Below are 22,171 nucleotides of genomic sequence, written 5' to 3' on the forward strand. Positions count from 1 at the left end.
TGGGGCCTGACGATGGGTAGCTGTGTTTGGTGCTGCTGGTGGCTGAGGCTCATTGCAATGCCGGGACATCCTGTGGAGAGTAACAGCATGTAATGGAGCGAAGGGATGGGTGCCCAGGTGGGACAGGTCCTGGAAAAAACAGCTAGTGCAGGGTGCGCTGATATGTATGACAATATAGACACAGTAACTGAAATGGAAAAAACCATCCCTAACAGCAGAAAGACAAGTTCAGTTATGCAACACATTCTGTTTATACGGCAAAAGGAAAGTTTGTACTCCCACCTGATTTCCTGAGGATTGCCTTACACAACACCAGCACAGCATGGTCCACTTGTGAGCACAATATAAATAATTCCCAAAGAGAACTGTCCTATTGTTCCTGTCCTCTCTGCCAAGGCTTCAGTCACCACAAAAGCATGGCATCTCTCTTGATCCAAGCTGGTCACATTTTGAAATGTTTTCCGGTAACTGTATACTTAGAGCAAGAAGTTCAGGGAAATGAACAGAATTTGATTTCCTAGGGAGCTCGAGCATGTGCTTGACTAGCTTTGGTTTCTAAGATGTAAGTTCCTGTGGGTATTTCCTGCAGCAGGGCTACAGACCACACAGCCTTATGCTCATAAAAAGTTACAGGAGACCCTGGAAAAAGGAAGCCCTGTTTACTGCACCTCAGGTTCTGACTGCTGGTCAGACCAGCTGCCCCTGGTTATAACCTCACTGGCAATGAATCAGTGTTGTGGTGTTCTGCTGATTGACACACAGCTTGAATAAAGAAAATACAGCTGAGCACCCTATAGCTGAGTTAGGGCTGTAACCAGTGAGGGTTAAAGGCTTCTGTTGAGAGGGCCTAACATTAGGGGAAAAGCATGAATGGGTACTGGGTAAAACCTCTTTGGGGCATGGACCACTTGGGGTTTAAGAAGGCTTCAGCTGGGGATGCTTCAGCTCAAATGCTGTTACACCATCTCTCCTTTTTAGTTGGTTATTTATTTTTATCAAATCCATAAGAACCTTGCTCTCTGGGATGCCTTCCTCTCCTCCCTACTCAAATGTGACTGAAACTAGCCAACAGGTTCTGCAAGTTGAGGGAAACTAAGGACAGACACGTGTATAGAGTGATGGTTTTTCCATGGTAAATCAGGCTAAAACACTTCTCACAATTAAAATATGCAGAAAGCATCACAAAGTTAACCTTTAAAATGCAAGGGCTCAAAGGAGAGCTTGGTTTCAAATATGGTAATAGGCCAGCTCAACAATGAAGAGCAAGGATGCCAGGAGGCTGAAAGAACAGTAACAAAGCCTCACATTTACAACAGAAGAGGAGGCAAATACAAAAGCCAAGTAAGAGGCAAGGAGAAGTTACAGTAGCAAAAATACTACTAATAAACTCCCACTCATGATATTTGAACTGAATTCAGCTGTTTTGAAATTATGTTCTTGACATACGCTTTTGTGCAGGCAGGCAAGCTTTTGACATCAGTTCCCTAAACCACAACAAACCCATGATAAAGCATTATGAACTATTTTTCACCTAATCCATTTTTACAAAAATACTGGCTGTCCCCTGAGGGAAAAACAAATGATGAAACAGCTGAGAAAAGACAACTTATTTTCTCTGTTCATTTCCTTTCCTACTTATGATCTACTTTAAAAGTAGGTGAACTGGATCCAGAAGACCAAAGGATCATCTCAGCACACAGAAGTGTTATTTTGCAGAGAGTTGTTGGGTAGTAGTAAAGAGAAATCAATACCGCAAGATGTTCATTGTGAACAGTTTGGCTCTCACTGGGGAAGGATTCCCCATGACCTGGAAAAGCAGTGCAGACTGTGCTATAGGAAATCACACCAGGATTATGCAATCTGCTGGGAGCATGGAGTGAACTGAACCCTAGAGATCATTTGTTCGAAAGGAAAAAGGATAATCACAGTTCTTAGGAGAGCTGTTACTTAAAACGGGCCTTGGAAGCTTATTTCCACTGTCCAACTCTTCACAGCAGGTTGGCTCACGTGTACTCAACTTCTCACCACTCCAAGAGTGGTGAGATAAGGATAAGGTTTATCAAACAGTTGGTGGTAATTACCTATAAAAAGAACTGCTCACATAAATGTAAAAAATTACTCTCAGATCCCTTTGTTCTGCCCTGTATTTTCGGCACTCGGATACATGCTCCTTCCAGTAAAAGACTGGCCTAGCATTCACTTTACTACAGCTTCTGATTCTACAGACAAGGGCAGAGGGCCATAATGAAGCCCAGGAAGAACATATAAGAGCTTGAGCGGAGAAGAGTGAATTATCGAAAGAAGAGAATACTATTATTTACTGTTTCATTCCTTCAGGAAGAGGGCACCAGTTTTGAAGTCTGAAGCAAAGAAAACGAACTGTCTGCAAAGTAATTTTTATTCAGAATTTTCCTTTCCACCCATTAACCTGAAAATGGGAAATATACTGAATGAGAAAAGAATCCATTAGTTTAAGGTCAAGACACAGCCCTAACTTATTTTTTTAAAAAAAAGAAGCAAATAAAATGGAGTGCTTTGTGCTACATCTGTCCTCGCCCAATGACGTGCATCTTAATTTATGGCCATTCAGACTTGTTTCTTCAGAATGTGACACATCCTATGCTAAGCATCTTTCTGTCACTCATTTTTTTGTATGGCATGAGGAATATTATTTCAATTTTCTGCTTCGTTACCCTCATAATGAACAAGCCCATGGAACTCCCTTAAACCAGTATTGTATTAGCAAAGTTAGTGAGTCAAACACAAAGCAGGAATATCCACAGCTTCCCAAATTAACGAAAATATTTTTGGAAGAACTAACAAACTTGTAATTTAGTACCGAACATCAATCTCTACTTGCGGCTGGAGTAAAGTCTTGGTGGCAGGAAAAGGGACTGCGGGAACACTGTGGTGCTCCTCACATCTTCCCTTAAGGCACTCAGTACTGACTTCTAGCAGAGACAGAACTGCACAATTAATGAAGCCACGGGCCCCAATTAATGTGGCACTTCCTGTTTTGCTTGCAAAGGGCCCTGAATGGAGATACCAGCACACGAAGCATCAGGAGAGTAACACTTTGGACACCAGTGCAGGCATTTCAGACAACAGGATGCCAAATTTTCTGAAGAATAAAAAAATACATGTCCCGTTCTGCAGACAAATTCATTGTAAGACTGTTACCTCGGATCAGCTTTTCAGAGGGAAAATGGGATCTCCGGGAAGATTAAGCCCATGATGAACTTAAGTTTCTTGCTACGTAACACTACGGAAACCAAAACTGACCTGATCACACACAGCTCAAAGTGCTGATCTTAGTGATATTCTCTTTTTCCAAGTACAGGCTATAGTTTGTTATACTTTTTTTTTTTCACAGAATGTTAAACTATACACTTACTCACTGGTGTAAATAACACACACTGGAAAGAAAAACAAGAGAGAGGAAGAGACTCAGCTTGGAAAAAGAACCATCAATTTTCTTTTCAAATGTAGCTGAACACAAGACTTGAGAGGGAACACATTAATGATTACAAGTGCTAAACCAGGACTTCACTATGAAGTTATTATCATGTCCAGATGTTGTTTTTGCTTTTGACAGTTTTTTGAGGTTTCGCTTACAAAAATACAGGTATGCATCTAGTCTAAGGGCATCTATAGGCATTTAAAATGCCTGTAATACCGTTAAGAAACTGACCTTTATGCATTCTGCAGTCCCATTCACCTGCAAAATGAGGAATACGGTGATGGGGTTAAAAAAGTTTGTTTAAACAAAGAATATAATAGTTTACTAGTAGTACATAATTAGTATTAACAGATGCATTCAGTAGTTATTCCAGCAACACTCTGCAGTAGTTTTCATGCCTGCAAGTTGTAATACTGCCCCACATGATGAGTTTAAATCCATGCAAAATTTGGATATATTAGATGCGTATTACTGACACTTCTTAATGTATACTCTATCTTCTGAAAGTCCTTCACTGTTGGAAGCTTTCAAAAATAAAAGTCTCTTAAATACGGACATTCTCCCTTGAAAGTATTACATATATCTAATTACTGTGCTGCCAAGCTGAAATACTCCATCTTCTCTTCCAAAACAGATGGCAAATAACGAGCACCTTGGAATAGTCTCTGCTTATAGTATTTAGCTTGCGGTTAAGGACTTTCCAGCTGTCTGGGTTAGCACCACATCTCTAGAAAACTGCTGCAGATCAAGGAGCACCAGCACAGCTGACATAATTCAGTCTCAAACCAACCATCCTACACTTAATAGCTCCTTGTGTCAGCGCGTGTCCTAAGCTGAAACATCTCAGATTGAATTTGGCTACAACTTAAAAGTAAAGGGATGTGTTTAGGAACAGAAGAACCTACAGTGGTCAGAGGTTCCAAAGGTAGCGGAAGCACTATGGCTGCTGAGACACTGAATGTAAAAAGGGATGGTTTTATCTTTTTGTCCACCTAGTTCCTCACAATTCAGACATTTGGATTTTTTCTGGGCACCACTCAGCTGAGAGAGGAGACACAGTGGCAAGATTTTCTTAATATTTCTGCCAGGCTACCAAGGTTGCACTATTCCAAAGTAAACTCCTAGCCTGAAAAAAAACTACAAGTCTTTAAGCAGTTAAATTCACAACTCCTATTAATGAAACTGTGACATATATAATTACTTATGTGACATATATAATTACTGATTAATTATCTTTTATTTTAACAAGTATCTGTAGGCCAGAGGCTTTCTTTTTCATTCCACATAAAAGTGTATCTGCAGTGGTGTAAAAGACAATTGATTTTAGGGGTTTTCTCAGTTCAAAATAATTTTACGCAAATAGTTTCTACAGAATGATAAACAAATGAAGCTATATCTTCTTAAATGTCTTTTTGGTAACTTTGTTTATTTCTTTAGAAAAATAATTCTCAATTCAACTCTTTAAATCATGCTACTTCCTTACAGAGGTTCATGTCAGTTCAAAAGTATCAAACATGTAATTTCAGTCTTCCTTAAATTTGCTTCTTAGAACAGTGGCCATGGGATATTCAGTTCTCCGGTAGTCAGAGTGCCACCATGGGTTAGCTTTAACTCCAAACCTCAATTTCCAAAACTCTCCCCTTAGGCTAGCAGGTTGATATAACTTCAGCAAAATTAGTTTTGGAGAAACCTGAATTGCAGAGACTTCGGAAGAATTTTCATTGTCTTGTTTAGAACGAGATATAGCAATAAAATAGAACCACAACTTTGGTTTACAAAGTATAACTTTTATTATACAGACTGCTTAAATGAGTTTCCAAATATAAATTTTAAAAAGTCATGAGTGTTTCAATATATACATTCTGAAATAACATTATCACATTTACATTTGAAATACTTATTGCTAATATGTTAATATTTGTTGTGTTTTACCAAGTGTTAACTATTAAGTATTCTTGTTTATGTGTTCAATAGTAATTAACCCATCATCAAAATACCATCTCTAGACATTCTCTAGTGCATATATGCTTTTGTAGGGATTCAGGCATTACTCTGATTTACAGGTTATGGAGAGCATAAATACATCTGCAGGCTTAAATGGGAGCCATGCTTAAGTTACAGCAGAAAAAAAAAGCAGGTAACCTACTGAAGTGCCATAAACAATGAGGAGAGAAGGTACAGACTCAGTCATAAAAGCTAACAAACTTACACACTTGGAGCTTCAGTTTTTGTCTTCTCTTGGTCACAGCAAGAATGTGGAATACCAGAAAGTTAATGACTGCCTGGCACACAGCACTCTGGTATAATCACAACAATCTGGGGAATTCAAACAGATTGAGAAGGATTTCATGGGGAACAAATTGTATTAAAGAAGATTCTTTAATGAAGTATCATTTTTTAGTCATGGAGCACATTAAGTAATTTTGAGGGGAATCTTCAGGACATGTCAGGCTCCTAGTGCATTTCTTTATTTTGTTCCTCAATGCATACCTCAAGAGGTGGCAAGGTAGTTTGATCATTAAACAAACTGAATTTTAGCTTCTTTGCTGAAATTATCAGCAAATACACCAACTTGGAGGTGATTTCTCATCCTAAGCAAACTGCTCAGCCACAGCTTCTTTTGAGTAAGGCCAACGGAAGTCAGAAAATGGTCTCAACTGACCGATGTAACAGTGAACAAGTAATGAGATTCCATTAATAATCTCCAAGTCCCTTGCTTTTTTCCCAGTGTCATTTTCAAACCACTCTTGCCGTGTCTGTAGCTTTCTACAACACTGCACCCTGAATTCAATAGATCAACTCTTCAAGAGCAGGGGTTTATTTACCAACTTCATACAGACTCTAACGTGGTACTGAATAGTGGTATATGCTTTCAAAATAGATTCAAAATGCATTTTAATGTATTTTTCACTTGTATTTTAGTTTTTCTCAAATCTGAGTATCACTGATGTGCAATCACCGTAAGAGAGTTGACTTATGTGTAATTCTTGTTGCACCACTGCAGATATAGAATATTGAGAAAATAGTTCAGTTCATCAATGAAACATTTTCATTTTCAAAAGTGAATTTACCTTTAAGTAAAGGAAGAAGGGGCAGAAAGAAGGCAATTTAGGTTAGAAGTGTTACGTAGAAAATCTAACAATGACCAGAATGCAGTTTTAGAGACCTGGAGGTTTAGAGGTGTGGAATTCTTGGAGCTCTACAAAGTAATTTCAGCAGAATCAGAAATGAATCTGACATGATGCAGCCTAAAAACTGCAAGGATCTCATGATTAATTTTCATGGGGAAAGGGTTCAGGTTGAAACACTTTGCCTGTTCAAACCTTCCAGAAGAGAGCACAGAGGAGCTTAGTTCTTAAAAATGTCATTAGATAAACCATGCCACCCATATGATCCACATCAAACCATTGTCTGCTAAAGCTCCAAACACATGAGCACCTAACAAAGGTTTCCAAAGGCTGGAATCAATCTCTTCAGTCACTGAATGAAGATTCACTATCAGAACTGTCTTCTGCTTTGCCATCATCTCCCCAGGCAGGCACAGGGGCATCTGGGGTCCTGCAAGCAACAAAAACATTCCATGTTGCAAATCCAGCTGAGAACACAAGCAACTCAGCACGTAACACCACTGTCCTTTCACGACAACTGCAGGCACTTTATTTCCACAACATTTGACACATTAACTGTTTATGGTTCACAAACTCACACCTTAGTGGTATTGCTTCACCTACAACTGAAAGACAAACACTACAAACTGTAACTCACTGGACATCAAAACTCTGTAGACATCAGTGTGAATGCATGCCTTTGATGCCATCAGAAATGATGACAGATCATTAAGAAGTGGCAAACACTTGTAGAAAGAGTTGAAAGCAGGCAATAATGATTAATTCAATTTTTTTTAATCTTCAGAGGTTCTAGGGCTGAAAGGAACATTCTGTACACCATTGAGCAGTGTAAATAGTACATGAAAAAAATAAGACAGGAAATGAACAATATTGTATCCAACTAAAACTGCAGGGATAATTTAGAGAAGCAAAAAATTACTCAGAGTGGAATTTGGCTAGAACATTGGGTTAAATTTGACATGCAAGAACAGCCATGGGATTTTTATTGACTACAAATGATCAGACCTCTTGTATTTAGTTTTAAAGAGAATATTTAGGATGGATCTTAACACTGTGGCAAAATGTTTGCTTGGGGAATCTACTGGAAATGAAGATGAGAGAAGCAAGCCATCTAAAGACTAACTAACATTACTGCCTGAAGATGCTGGCTCTCCATGGATGTATGGAGAATATGTAATGAGTTTGACATACAAGCAAGACAGAGCCTGGTGAAGTCTGAAAGCAAGGTAGAAAATACACACATAAGTATACTTGGGGAAAAATGACATTCAGAGAAATGCACTTCCCGTATGACAGTTAACATCTTTTGGATAAAATATTACATTTTAAACTAAGATGACAGTTGTATTAATCATCCTGTTCTTATTTATCTTGGGGGCATAGACTTTCTTTTCCAACATTAGTTCTGTTTAGTCTAATTTCTCTGTTGGGAATCCCTGAGGTAACTTTAAAGTGTTCCTAAACATTTTGCATGAAAAGATGAGAAGGGTATTAAAGAACTGCAGAAGAGCCTTCTCCCTCCCCCTTGCACACCTCTAAAACAAATTAAGAAAGCAATTGCTTTCTCATGCAAATACCACTTCACAATATTATTCCTTGTTGCCATGGTAATGACAAAACAGAAGAGCTGTGCAAAGACATGTGATCTGGAGAGAGCAGAGCAAAACCTCTTATTAAGAAGAGGAAGATGGCGCTGAATTCCTTTAGCTCATGAGAGCAGGACAAACTCTCCTGGAATTGAAGACAGGCAAGAGAGGAAGGATAAGAAACAGAAGTCAAAGATAGGTAAATTGGGAGCTTGATAGAATAGGCAGTTACAAAACACTGTAGAAAGTTGAGAAAGGAGCAATAACAGAAGTGGAATAGCCAAAAGGAGAGTGTAGAAACAACACTATATTATTAGAACTAGCACATCTACAGCCACAAAATCCCATGCTCAGCCAACGGCAAGGAGCTGGGGGAGCCTGCAGCAAGTGACCAAGCACACAGCCATGTGGACATTTTCCTAATTTTTTCTGGGACTGAGTGAGCAGACCTAAGGAACCTGAAAACCCAAGAAATGTGCTGTGAATGGCAAGATATATATATAAAAAGAAGACTATAATATTAAGACAAGAAAGCAAGAAAATTAAGTCACCCCTGACACCTTAAAATGTTCTACATTTTGAACCCTGCCAAATCATCAGCTTTCTTTAAACAGTTTTCAAACCAATAACATTTTAAAGAAAATCTGACTAAGCATTACTGTTGCAGAGATCTTTGAAGATGAACTTTGAGATCTAACCCCAAACATATTCTGTGAGCCTCCACCCACAGCAATAATGTTTCTGTCTTAATGCAAAATAGACAATCGAAAAGCAGACACTTTTTAAAAAATTGCTTTTGAAATTTAACCTATTATCTTTTTGATTTATCTACTATAAAAATGCACCCAAACATGAAGAAATAGCAGCACTTATAAAAAGGTATGGACTTGAAAGCACAGCAAAAAATACAACACATTTAACACACATATAGAAAACCCATGTTTGCTAAAGCTACCTACAACTTGCACAGGGTCTTTTTCTTATTTCTCATTCAATCAGTAAAAATATCAACTGAAGAATACTTACTTTAGGCTTATTTAGACACCAGGAAGTAGTTGGGAGCTAAAGTGACTCATCATATGATGACACTTCAGGTTTATTTTATTTAACAAGTTGCTAGTTTCAGAAAAAGCCTTTACAAAATGTAAAAAGACTTCACTGGAAAAAAGGACTTTCTAATATCCTGACAGTTTCTGAAGAGAATGCAAAAGTACTTCAAACACTTTGGTGGCTATAATGTAAGAATGAAAGTTAATACTTTCATCAGTTTAACAAATTCTGTGAAATAATCTAGTAGAACTAAATTAAATGTCAGCTGTAAAGTAAGACTAAAATTAATGTTTATGGCCAGATGAGAAGCTTTGAAAATTACTATCTATTCTTAGTAGTCTTCACATCAGGTTAACTCAATCAACAGCCAAAATTTTAAACTGCTGACTTCAATTTACACTGTCAATTTTGAAGTCAAGTAGTGCACTCCATCTACTGAGAGAATCTGGAAACAACTGCATTGTCCCTCGTGCATCCAGCAAAATAAGATTGAATTTGTTCTTACTACTCTACAATAATGACTTTTTCTTATTGGAGTGTTGAAAAAAATTTCTGGGAAATACCTCATAGTCTAAACAGTGCAGTGAAAATGGCTACTGACCTTTCATCTGAGTCCTCATTGCTAAATGCACGTTGTCTAATGGTAGCTTGTCACTGCTATAACTCACACCACCTTGAACAACCTTTCGTTTCTCCAAGTTTTTTAAACACATGGTTGCACTCCAGCCCTATGGGGAGTCACAAATTACTTACTCGAGAAGATCTGGATTTAGCCCCTCAGAAATCATTTTGTTTCGTATTGCCATTACAGGAACACCCTGTGTAGCAGGAGGAAGAATAATATAAAACTACTGGACACAAACAGGTGAATTAAATTACACAGGTACTTTAAAACCACACTTTGATATAAATTGATGCATGTCACTTGTCAAACAACGGCATGGAACAATAATCTCAGTTGCCATCAACAAGAACCTAGAAGCAAGAAATTATTGAGATTAAAAGGCCCTTTTAACCCCTCTTACATTTATGGCAAAACATCTAGAGAAAGTTGCAGGGAGAGAATCAAGACTGGATAGATAAACTTGCAATTCATGCAAACAGAATCATGAAGTTGAAGTTATCTGTATGGGTAAGAATGTGAAGAAAGCACAATGTAGCACAAGACAGCAGAGAAAAATTGTGCTAGGAAAGACTTGGGCATGCTGAAGGTCCAAGAGAGAGAGGAAAACCAGGGAAGTACATCTGCTACCACTCCAGAAGGATCTCTTAGGGCAGTGTTAAAAACTGGAGAAGTCTAAAAAGCATGGAGAAAAAGGCAAACAGGACATGAGAACAGAAGCACAATTTAAAAGCGACTTCTCTGAATACAACTGCTTGTGCAGTCAGGCTTGAATCTTCTGTGACTTGTGGACAGATTTCAGTCAACTATGTATGTGTTAAAAAAATTCCTTCGCTTCACTGCAAGTCCTTCCACAGTTTCTGCACTTTATTTTATTCATCAACACCTAAACATCCCCTCATCTTGGATCACATATCCAAGACCCACGTCCTCTCATCAGATACATTCCAACAAACTGCTCCTATGTTTCCCCCTAGAGCTGCTCAAAGGCAACTTGTTGCTTTGCCATCTCCTGTTGGAAACCATCAGAAATACCATCTGGATCACTCCATGACAACATAGGATACAGAAAAAAACAAAAAAGAAAAAAAAGAGGATACAATTTCTGATTTGAAAGGGACAAAGCTACTGGTGGTCTAAGAAATTCTAAATGCAAGTGGCATAGGACTAGTATCTTTTGTGCAAAAGGAAGTAAAATAATGATAAAATAAAGGGCAGCCATGACTAATGTTCCAGAGAAAGATGTGATACTAGAGACAGTTCCACAGCAAGAATCACAATTAAGGCTTGTGCATGAGGATTGTGGAACAGCACACACAGGTACATAGTTCAAGCAATCTATCAGACATAATGTCAAAAAAGGTCACTCAAACAGTTGCAATGTATTAGCTTGAAATAGAAGAACATCTCAGTACTTCCCAACTCACGTACAGTACAAAGGTGAATATTTGAGTATTTCATGACAGTTTAAAAAAATCACTTATTCTAGTACAGATTTGGACATAAGGGATTGCGTGTCTATACATCATCTTGTAATAATGCTTTTCCTCCTGCTTGACTGCTCTTAAGGTACTTTTCCCCACCTCAGAAGTCACTGGGGAGTTGCTTATGCATCAACTCAAACCAGGTGAAAACAGAATTGAGACAGATCAGGCAAAGCAGAACTCATATTTGCTTCAATCAAAGGGAACTTGGTATAGGACTTCTAAGAATGGGTTGTTTCCATGTTCACACTTGGAGTATGTTTTATTCCAACATTGTGTGCATTAAAATCTACAAGAAAAAAATCCTCTCAGTATCCTCATATATCATAGATTCACAAAACTAATCTGAAGTTTAATCAAAATGCCCTTTAAGAGTAGGCTTTTTATCTGAAGGAAAACAATTAAGATTGTACCTGTACCTGTTTAGAATACAATCGGGGCATTACAATTCCTTTACCTTTCATGCTTTCCTAAATTTTAATCTGCAAATATGGTACTGCTTTTGTATGATTTCTTGGAATACTGTTGGAAACTTTAAGAAGTAAGAATTTAGTATCCTCAACTGCACTCCACCAAAATGAGTTTGTCACAATTTCATGGAAGAGCTACTTTTAGTGTAGAATGGTGCTCTTTTTACTACAAATACTGTGAACAATAAATAAATTATCAGTTCAAACAAATCTTCATCTGGAAACTTAATTTGGACAAATAAATGACATAACTGAAATACTTGACCGGACAAGGAGACAAGTTTGGCAAATACAAAAACACACATTAATTTGTAGTATGTTAGTTTGACTTTCCTACCACACTGTTTACAACTGGCAGAGGAGTCACCAGGAACTGCCAGTACACAGGAGAAATGTGGAAAGTGAGATCTCACTCCTCTAGCAGTCACAAAAAAAAATTCAAAGTAATTAGACCATCCAGCACTTTCAAATCCACTTTGAAGTCTGGCATTAAATCGATACAGAAACACAGTGTTCTACTCTTTGCTACTATCCCATTGGTAGGTTTTCCAATGGTTTGTAATAAGCTATCCATAAAGTGCCAATTTGTGATTCAAGTGAAAAATAAGGTTTGGAACATCATTCAAGGGATGAAGCAGACCAATCGTAATAATTTCTCTGAAGACTGAGTGAAACCATGAAGTTAGTTTTAACACAAGCAAAGTTTTATTAATACTATGACATAGTCATACTTTCCAGAATTATAATATAGATTTTAGAGGAAAATTTCCACTGACAAATTGAAAATAAATTGAAATAAATTCTTTGTTTCCAATCCCATTTTTAATTATGTGGATGTGAAATGAGCTCTTAAAAATGTCACAAAGAGTCTCCCATTCACCTTCTCATTCCTTCATTAGCTTTCACACAAGTAAGTATTGAGATTGCATTCATTTATTTCCTATTTGTCTGTAGCATAGACCACAGCTAAAAAGGTAAACAAAACCTGCATCATGAATAACAGGAAACTGGAGTGGAACAAAACAGCGAAGCAATCCTTGTAACCTCTATTTTGGTCCTTACAGAAATATAAAGTACTGCTGTTCTGGACTATACTTGCAAAGCTGTATTTTGTACCCTACAGTAAAATCAAACTGTAATCATGTCTGTCTGCAGGGAATGACTCCAATTCTGCCAGGACAACTACACTTCCAGTGACATCTTTTGTGCCTCCGGCTAATATCACTTTGCATTTACACATTTCACACCTTCAGTTCACAAGTATACCAGCAGAATTTTGTAGAAAGATCTTGCCAGAACCTGTCTGAGGGAATATATTACACTAATTCATTTATTAGAGAAAATGTGCTAGAATATTGTGATGTTATCCTAGCCTAAAGATTACTGTTGCAATCTATGTGTTCCGACATTTAACGTCCGCTTACAGCTGTGTGTAACGTTCCACCTAAAAATAACATCATAGCCAAGGAATGACATGAGAACTGACTTACCACTTGTACCATTTTGAGATATCTGGCATATCTTGGATCCTTGGCCACAGTTGTGACATTTTCTGTGACTACCTCCGTTTTCTGTAACCCTTCTTCTTGTGTGTTGTTCTGCTGTATATGAAGAACAAACCCTTTAATGGTTAGGTGTACACACCAGACCCATGGAGAGATTCCAACCCATAAAACTGGATATTGAAAGGTAAAGTGCAACTCTTCTTCATCAAGATTATTCTGATTTACACTCACAGAGAGAGATTTTCAAGACATATGAAATCACAAAATCCAGCTCTTTTGTTGTTCAGTTAGAGGAGTGTCTTTCTATTTTTAGTTACAATTTTAAGTTATCGAACAACACATAAAAAACCAAAAAGCCCCTAATAACCCTGTTAAGTTGTATTTAATGAATAACACAGTACTAAATGTAAATGGTCTTTTCATAAAAAATATTTATAAGGATCATATCTATAAATCTCTTCCAGTAGTCCAATGCCTTTTTTCCTCAAAATATTTGATTCCCTGACAAGGGTTTCATACAGATCATGTAACTTCTAAACTATACTTTCGAGTATAAATCATTATTTAAAGGACAATGCAATGAAATCGAAGACTCCTTGAAAGTATTTAATTCATATAAATGAAAAATGACAAGAAGTTCTACTACTACTAAAAGAACACAGACAACTGTATTTTTTCTGCAAAACTAATCACTTGAAAGCAGCATTGGGAACATCCTTTCAGAAATAAATGAACTTTATATACTTAAATATACTTTATATACTTTAATATCTGAGAGGAGGAACATTTTAAAGAAAATGAACTAATGGTGAGTTATTCTCTAACGTGGATGGAACATGCAGTGCTGTCCAGTGTCTCCCATGTGCTGCTTGCAAATCAGTTACAATCTTTGACAGGCAGGCAAAAGCAGCAGAGTGCTCCAGCTACTGTTTCTCCACAGCAACTTCCACCAAATAAGAGAATGCGCAGAGATCAGAATTGAAGATTCCATCAGAAGAAACTGTAAGAGGAAACTGGGAAAAGAACTCCATCTACAAATGGGCCAAAAGCCTCACTTAGTTAAGTGGTGATCCCGGGATTTAAATGTCTGGCTTAAAAAAATCAACCAACCACACACATTAAACTCCCCAAAATGACAAAAAATTAGTTGCAGGGATAGGATCTTAATGCTGATTGCTTGTAATAAGCTGGCATTTCCAATACACGTAGGATAATATATAGAAAACCTTCAAGGTTATGAACTCTATAGAATAAAGCATGCTAGAAATTCCAATTTAAGCTAAAAGCTCACATTTGGAAGAAAGGACTTGGAATGATGTGATTTGAATTGTTATTTTCATTCATGACCTTCTCAGCCCCCTGATGTAATTCATGTTCATATTTTAGTGTGATTGAAGAAGACAAAGGAGAAATTTAGCATTAGATTTGACTTAGTTCTAATCATTTAGGCCACTGTATTGGGTTGACCCTGAGTTGATGGACAGTCTTTTAGACCAATGATGCTTCTCACAATTTACATATTTAAACCGCACGGAAAGGCAGGAATTGCCTTTTGTCCGCGCTCACCTGCTGGAAGGTGGGGGGGCTCCGAGCCTCCCGGCCCCGCTGGGCCGGGGCCACTGCCCCTTTCCCCCTTTCCCATCGCTGCGGCACGGACCCTGGGTCACTGAGGGGGACTGTCCCAGAGCCGCAGGCAGCTCAAACCAGCCATGGACTGCTCACAGCTAAAACCATCCAGCGCGGCTTCTGAGGACAGGCGGGTCCCTCTCCTCTCCATGCGGAGCCGGCGGAGCCAGCGGGAGCCGGCAGAGCCTCCTGTCTGCAGCCAGCACACTCCGTGCTGAACTGAAGAGGACACCACGCAGCCAGCAGCACAGAGGGAGCGAGGCTTTCCCCACCGTAAAGCCCGAACAAGAACACTCTTCAACATGGTGGCTTCAGAGTCAGAGAGAAAGAGAAGTGAGTCCCGTGGGACGGAGCTGAGCATGGCGACAGGAGAAAAGAGGGCGGTGCCGCGATTCTGGCGCGCAGCTTAAAAGAAACCTTCTTGCATGCCGTGGTAAGAAACTGTAATACCACAAACTGTTTGTCTCTTTAATCCATTTGAAGTACATGGGGGGATGGAGAATCCTCGTGTGGCCTGTGAAGATTGTGAAGAGTGCCTATGCCAGACTATAAAGAAGTAGTAAGAGGCTGTTAGAGACTTGTGGCAAAGAAAAGCCTTTGTGTGCAGGCCAAAATAACTTATCCTTAAAAAGATTAATAACCCCATGTGATGGCCCATGTTTTGCAGTGTGAAGGAATTGTGAGATTTTTCATGGGAGAGATGTTTTACACACAGCAGATTGATTGTTTCCGGGCGGGTCTGCTATTGGTGGCAGTTTGGGAACCACGTGCAACTGAAGAAAAACCCTTTTTTCCTTAAGCATAAGAGAGAGACTTTTCAAGAACTGGAACACTGACTAACATCCCATGTTCTGTTATCCCTTGTGTGAGCTGGGTAAAAGGAGAGAAGTGCTGGAAAGGGGAGGGGGGATTTGCTTTAATTTCTTGTTATTTTCTCTTTACTTTTAATTCTATTAGTAATAAAACTCTTTCATTGTACTGCAACTGTTTAAGGTTTGTGCCTGCTTTGCTTTTCTCCTAATTCGTATCTCACAGAAGGAAAATAAGTAAGTAATGAATATTCTGAACCAAAACCACTACAGCCACATAGTTAAGAAAGGGTATAGCCTTTTTTGTTTTAAGTCAGTTGTTAAAACAGTGTCAGTAGAGAAAAACTTTTAGATTTTTACAGCTGATTGCTCACTTGAACAGACTTGCTTCTTCTGTCTACTTCAAATGACACTAAAAACTTGACCTGGAGAGCTCTTTTCCTTCAAGGTATGAATTATGCTTCATTACTTACCCCAGACTGAGGTGATACAGCTGTCTGTTGATCTGCAGCAGCTTGTGCCACGGGACCATTTGTAACACTGTTCACATTTGCACTGGACACTTCAAATTTGACATCTTCTAGGCCAGGAATTGAGGATAACTGAATGCAAAAAACATCATCAATTAAGCAATGAGCACATCATAAGACTATATGTACAACAAAATCTGCAGCATGCTGCTTACCACTTATTGTCCATGTAGGTTTTACATCAGCAAAATTGTAACTTTTTATCCCTAGTTTTGGTATTTTGATTGGGGGGGGAAAAATCTTTCTATTCAGCTGCCTTCTACAATAAAACCCTCCAAACACTCCATTGGAGCTTTCACTGTTAACACAGGGTTTCAGAGGAGGAAAGGATTCCACACCTTCCTAGCATTTTGCTACTGCACTTATCAACCACATGAGAGCCATGCAATCTCTGCTACTTCCCCTACAGTGAAAGAAATCATGGCAAGAACAGCTCTATCACCTAACAGATGGGTGACTGGTTACAAATTTTTCAATTTTCTACATCTTTCACATTTTTTAAGGAAATGCTGAGAGTGGATACTAACATACTGCATATCTATTTGAAGGAAAATCTATTTAACATGATTATGAAGAATTCTGCAAAAATTAGCCATACTGATCATTCCTAAATATTTTGAAATAAATAAGTTAGTAAGCTCTGATTGTATTATTACACTATTTTTCCCCACCAAGATCTTAATGAACAGTTTCAAAATATTCCACCCTTGCTCCCAGAAAAGCCAACCGAAATTGCCTCCATCATTATTGAAAGAAGAACTAGTTAAAACTTTATAGTGGGTGGTTTATTGACCATGGGATTTTGTTGGGGTTATTTTTGTTTTTTTTTTTTCTTTTAGTAAATTATATACTCTATTTCCTACATAGGACCATAGATTAGATCCTTTTGTCATTTCAGCTAAAGAAGATAAATCAAACACATCTGCATTAGCTAAGATCCAGTTCAGGCCACATTTCAGTATCAAAAGATTTACAAGGCTTCTATCTAGTTACTTATATCAGCTGAAGTCCTTACAGTCCAGTAACATACAAAGATACTTTTGTTTTACAAAGGGGGCAAGAATTTCCTTATTAGAGTTTGTATGGCAAAAAGTGCTCCTTTCCTGTTCCATATGCTTAACAAACTCAAATTTTCCCCTAGGTACTGTTGGTTCCTTTCTTCTGTATCAACTACATATTCAACTGTTACACAGTGTAAGGCATGCAAAGAGAGAATTCTTGATACCAGGATTTTATACAAGCTCCTTCAAATAATTATGAAAACTTATTTGCTCAATTCAGACTATAAAAAGGCAGGTAGTTCCCATAATCTAGGAGGCTGTCACTGTCAGAAGATGAAGTCTATATCCGTACAAACCTTTGCATCCAGAATATTGAGTGTGGTTTCAATTTGTTGGATACGGAGAGAGAGTGCTGACAATTTCTACAACAGAAAACAATTAGGATGTGAAAACACTCCCTTACACACTTGTACATATAAACCAGTTTGCATCTAGTTTAAAAAAATCACTTTTGTCTTCTCCTGGCCAAAGGCAGAGTATAGTGCAAATGACATTATCACATTATGAAATAAATGAAGCAATGACAACCCTTTTTAGTACAGTAGCTACAGCAGTTCAAATTTTAAATAATTTTACTCTGCATTGGTTTTCCCATAGAAAGACTGACAGAAGTGAAGACAGACTATGCACAAAAGAAAGCCAAAGTAAATAGAGTATTACTTGGGGCAACTGGAGAATAATGGTAGACATATTGCACTCTCCCAGTTACCAAAGGATCTTTCTTCAGAACTTTTTATAAATGTAGAAGACGAAAAGAGATGATGTGTGCGTATGTAACTGAGCGAAAACAGTATCAGAGAAAATCTGATAATTAATACAGCAGGTGATTCAAAGTCCTATACAGTAAAAAACCACAATGAATCAGAACTAACCACACTTCATATGCTCCAGGTGCACCTCAATCAAATTTTGACTTTTTTTAAAATACAACTTAAGTTTTTCTAAATTACTCCATAAGAACTGCCAGTCTTTTAACTAATCACTACCATACTCCACCAGACCTGTCCAAGTGAAGTTGGCTAGAGTGCTGGCTGGCAGATATGTACCATTCTGACAGCTTTCTGGCACCTTGGCAAGATTCTGCCTGGCTCTGAAGCAGAACTTTAACACCCTAAGAAAATGGCAGTTCTGCCAATATGCTAGAAAAAGTAGAAGGAGACTGACAGGAGTTAGTCTTTTTGGATAGTGCACTGACTTGTTTACAGATGGTCCTTTGTTCATGAAGAGGAGTCAGTTCCTATTGGAAGGAACTATGTGTCCTACATGTAACTGGGAAAGGGGTAGGAAAGATGTACAAAAGACAATTACGCAATTTTATGGGTCTATTTGACTAGACAAGAGCCAAGAAATTTAGAGTTAAGGATGGTGTCAGCCCCGATTTTGAGTTTCTTGGCATCTGTTGACTTAACTGCGACCTTTCACATTAAAAACACTTCTGTACTTCATAAATACAAAAAACTTCTCAAGGAGTACATAAAGCAACTATTTAGTCTCTTGGGTAACAACACATTTTGGTTAACTAATAACTGTTTTATTAGGCAGACTTCACAGTGCTGCTGCGTGCTCAAGGTGGCTTTAAATAGATGTGTTCTGATTTCCACAGTGCCCGTGGAAGAGGGAATACTGAGATCAGGTGACAACTGAGTTTTGGACAACTGACAACAGCATCAGGCAGTTACACTGTCCCACCTATCACGTTACAAGAAGTTTTAAAATCCAGGAAAAATGACTTTTTTCCTCTGAAGCTCCATATATTCATGTGGTAGCCAAATTTTATACTTGTCACGAGTCTGGCTCTAAACTTCACCAACAAATTAGAGAATTTCTCAGATTACACACTTTAGGTTTATTGGATTTGACTGCTACCCTAGCTCAGCTGGCTAGAGCTGTATAGTATTCTTTGTTGAATAAACTAATGAAAAATTACAAAAAACCTCTGAAGACAAAAAGGTTACACTCAAAGCCACATTAGGAAACACCCTTTCTACAAGGGAGGAAGCACTCTTGTCCTGTTCAGCAGACAATTTTAATCTTTTCGGTCTGTTGTATTTCTATTGACTCCAAAGTCACCACATAAACTTACTAATCCTAAATATTTGTATTTTTCTCTCTTTTTACAGGAAACTGAAGTTAAGGGCTTCTTGTTCTATGCTAATCACTTGCCAAAAATGTCCTTTTTTCAACATAAAAATTATTTACACTCGGAGCTCAGTGCATCACTCTTTTAAAGTACAGGTGATAAAATCTGAAAGTAAGTTTTGATGCACCATAGGAACATAGCATCCTTCTTCCATAACAAGACAAGAGCCAGAGATGAAGCTGCTCAGAGAAAATTCCCTGTATCACAAAGTTCAAGACTGTGCCAAATGCAAAGGTTTACGGAAACAAGACTGAGTGTGGCACAATCAGGAGTTCATGTGGATTCCTCGGGGAAAAATTCTGTCTTAAGCGCTTACTCAAGAGAAACCTTGAACAGAAAGCAGACTGTATTTTTTGGTTTAAGCTACCAGTATTACTGCATCAAAAATATTTAAATGAATGGTTCTCATTTCTAGAATTTTTTAAACTGTATAAATGGACAGCTGGGAAAATAATAAACATACCTCTTCACAAACAGTAGAAAAGCGGTTGAGAAACTGCACTGTGTGAACCACAAACTGGTTTAGAAATGCTACAGTTCTTTTCTGCTGAATAGCAGGAACCTGCATTAAAAAATATGAGAAAATTAGGTTACACATCAATGTCATTCTGGATTCAAATATCCGTTAAAAAAATACACATTTTTTAGAAGAAATTATTTGGAAATCTGTCTTAAGTGTGCCTACTATGAATGCATGCATACACAAACCATTTTCTAATACACAGATTTACATATGCATTCATACAAATCCCTTGCCACTAAAAATCTACTAACATGACAGCTGCGAGTTTACAGGACACACAGAAAAAGCAACAAGACCCAATAAATGAAGGACTGTTACCTTAAAGAAACCGCCTTTAGATGAAATAGTGAATATTCCTGAAAATCAGTGTTGATGTTTTTTAAAAACAGTGAGGAAATGAGAATCTTTCCTTCTGGAGTTTAAGAAAGAAAAGCAAATTTGGCCAGCCATACTAATACTCAGTTACAACTAACACCATGATGAAAACTAAAGTGTAGTGATGTCGCTGTCTAAGTATTTAGTGGCTACCCATACTGGTTCTTATTTGCAAGCCCAGACTACCCTAAAATTACCAAAAATTATCCTCCAGATCAGTTTTGATGCTCACATACTTTTCAGACTAAAATGTAGAATCTCATGTTTGCCAAAAAGAATGGTGGTCATATTGTAACACAGAGTTGGTTGGCATTTTTATTTAAACCATTACAGAAGACTGGAATCAGGAACTTACACACAAAAGTTTAAGTAAAAAATTATAGTGCCTCAGAGTTAATAACCTTGGACAACTGCTTTAAGTCCTAAACTTCACAGACAAAATTATCCTATGAAATTGTCATTGATTTAAGTGGAAGATTCACAAGGAATATTACTGGCAGCCAAGATTCTGCTGCACTTTTTTGGTGAATACAGTGACTCTCTAGTCTTTAGTCCTTGATTTATCAGTGCATTCAATATACAATTCACTATGGCAATCTTAAAACATCCTGGTTTTTTGTGAGACTTTTGTTGCTACTATCTCGAGCCTTCACGCTGTGCACCTCTACAACAGGATCTGCTAAAGTTCAATTCTGTGGTTCCAAAACTTGTCAAGCAGTGCTTATGACCTTAGCAGAAATTTGCAGGGTGGCACAGAGCATGGAAGAATCACTGGGTCAGTTGGAACTGTCCTGTCTTGATGCTCGGTATTTACAAAACTAAGTTTAAAAAGAAAGTTTCTACAACATTAAAAAACATGAATAAACAACTTTGCACGGGATTTGCCTCACAGATCCACGTTGAAACGGCTTAGTCTTTAAATACAACGTTATCACAAAACTTGTAGCAAAATGCCTCTGGAAAACACTGGAGACGCAGCTGAGGACCTGAGTCCGCTCGTTCCCGGGTGCGAGGGCGGCACCGCCACCGCACAGGAAGCTCCCCTCGCCCGCTGCCGCCGGGCCGGGCCGGGCCGCGGAGCTGGGGGGGACGCGGGGCTCGCCCAGCACCAGGGCCAGCGCAGCCGCCGCCGGGGAGGAGGAGCGGCAGCCCCGGAGCTCCAGGCGAGCGCAGCCCGTACCTTGGTGAGGTCAATGTCGGAGCCCACGATGGGCAGCCCGTCCTCGTCCATGCCCACGGGCCGGGGCGGGCGCAGGCCCGCTCCGCAGCACGGCCGCACTCCGCAGCCTCGGCCCGGAAACAAACCCCGAGCTCCGCGGGGCGGGGCGCGCCCGCTCCCCGCGCTTCCTCCTGGGAAACGCAGTCCCGGGCCGGAGTTCTCATTGCCGGCCCAAGGACGAACCCCGAGTATAAACCCTGAGCTTCTGGGGTGCCTCCTTTGGTACCCGCTCTGTGTTGCACGTGGTGACGGTCGCTGAGGGGCTCCGGCCATGCCAGTGGGGGTCACACTGACACCCAGCACTCCACAGGCCTCAGGACGTGGCCCTGCATGGTAGTGTTTAGGTAGCGTCGTCTCCTGCGGTCAAACCTCAAGGAAATAATGAGAAAAGCCAGTGAAGGAACTGCTCCTGTGCCCATAAACAAAAATTTGACTGGGGAAGTGCCACACGTTGGATGTGGGGAGTAAAAATAAGGAATACGGAATGGCCCTGGGGTCTTCCGAAAAAGACAAGATTGGGGTGATCAGAAGTCCCTGTTTACAGCAGTAAGTCCAAATAGATTGTAGTGTATTTCCATATTTG

General features: G+C 38.9%; 1 protein-coding gene across 4 annotated transcripts; it reads right to left on the reverse strand.

Moving 5' to 3' along the window:
* Nucleotides 1-5,226: 5,226 nt before the first annotated feature.
* WASHC3 (WASH complex subunit 3) lies at nt 5,227-21,674 on the reverse strand. 4 transcript variants are annotated; one of them, XM_048301850.1, is made up of 7 exons: nt 21,550-21,674; nt 19,935-20,033; nt 17,628-17,693; nt 16,214-16,342; nt 13,291-13,398; nt 9,978-10,042; nt 5,227-7,018 (listed from the first exon to the last, which is right to left on the reverse strand). In XM_048301850.1, the coding sequence occupies exons 1-7, from the start codon at nt 21,598-21,600 to the stop codon at nt 6,934-6,936; spliced, it is 603 nt and encodes a 200-aa protein (XP_048157807.1). In that variant the 5' UTR covers nt 21,601-21,674; the 3' UTR covers nt 5,227-6,933. The 4 variants fall into 4 exon arrangements, with proteins under 4 accessions (XP_048157807.1, XP_048157806.1, XP_048157809.1 ...); XM_048301849.1 differs by having other exon boundaries at nt 13,291-13,401; XM_048301851.1 differs by lacking the exon at nt 5,227-7,018 and adding an exon at nt 9,258-9,909 and having other exon boundaries at nt 9,946-10,042; nt 13,291-13,401.
* Nucleotides 21,675-22,171: the final 497 nt, after the last annotated feature.

The sequence above is a fragment of the Corvus hawaiiensis genome, chromosome 4 (assembly GCF_020740725.1).
Source record: "Corvus hawaiiensis isolate bCorHaw1 chromosome 4, bCorHaw1.pri.cur, whole genome shotgun sequence".
NCBI classification, from domain to species: Eukaryota; Metazoa; Chordata; class Aves; order Passeriformes; family Corvidae; genus Corvus; species Corvus hawaiiensis.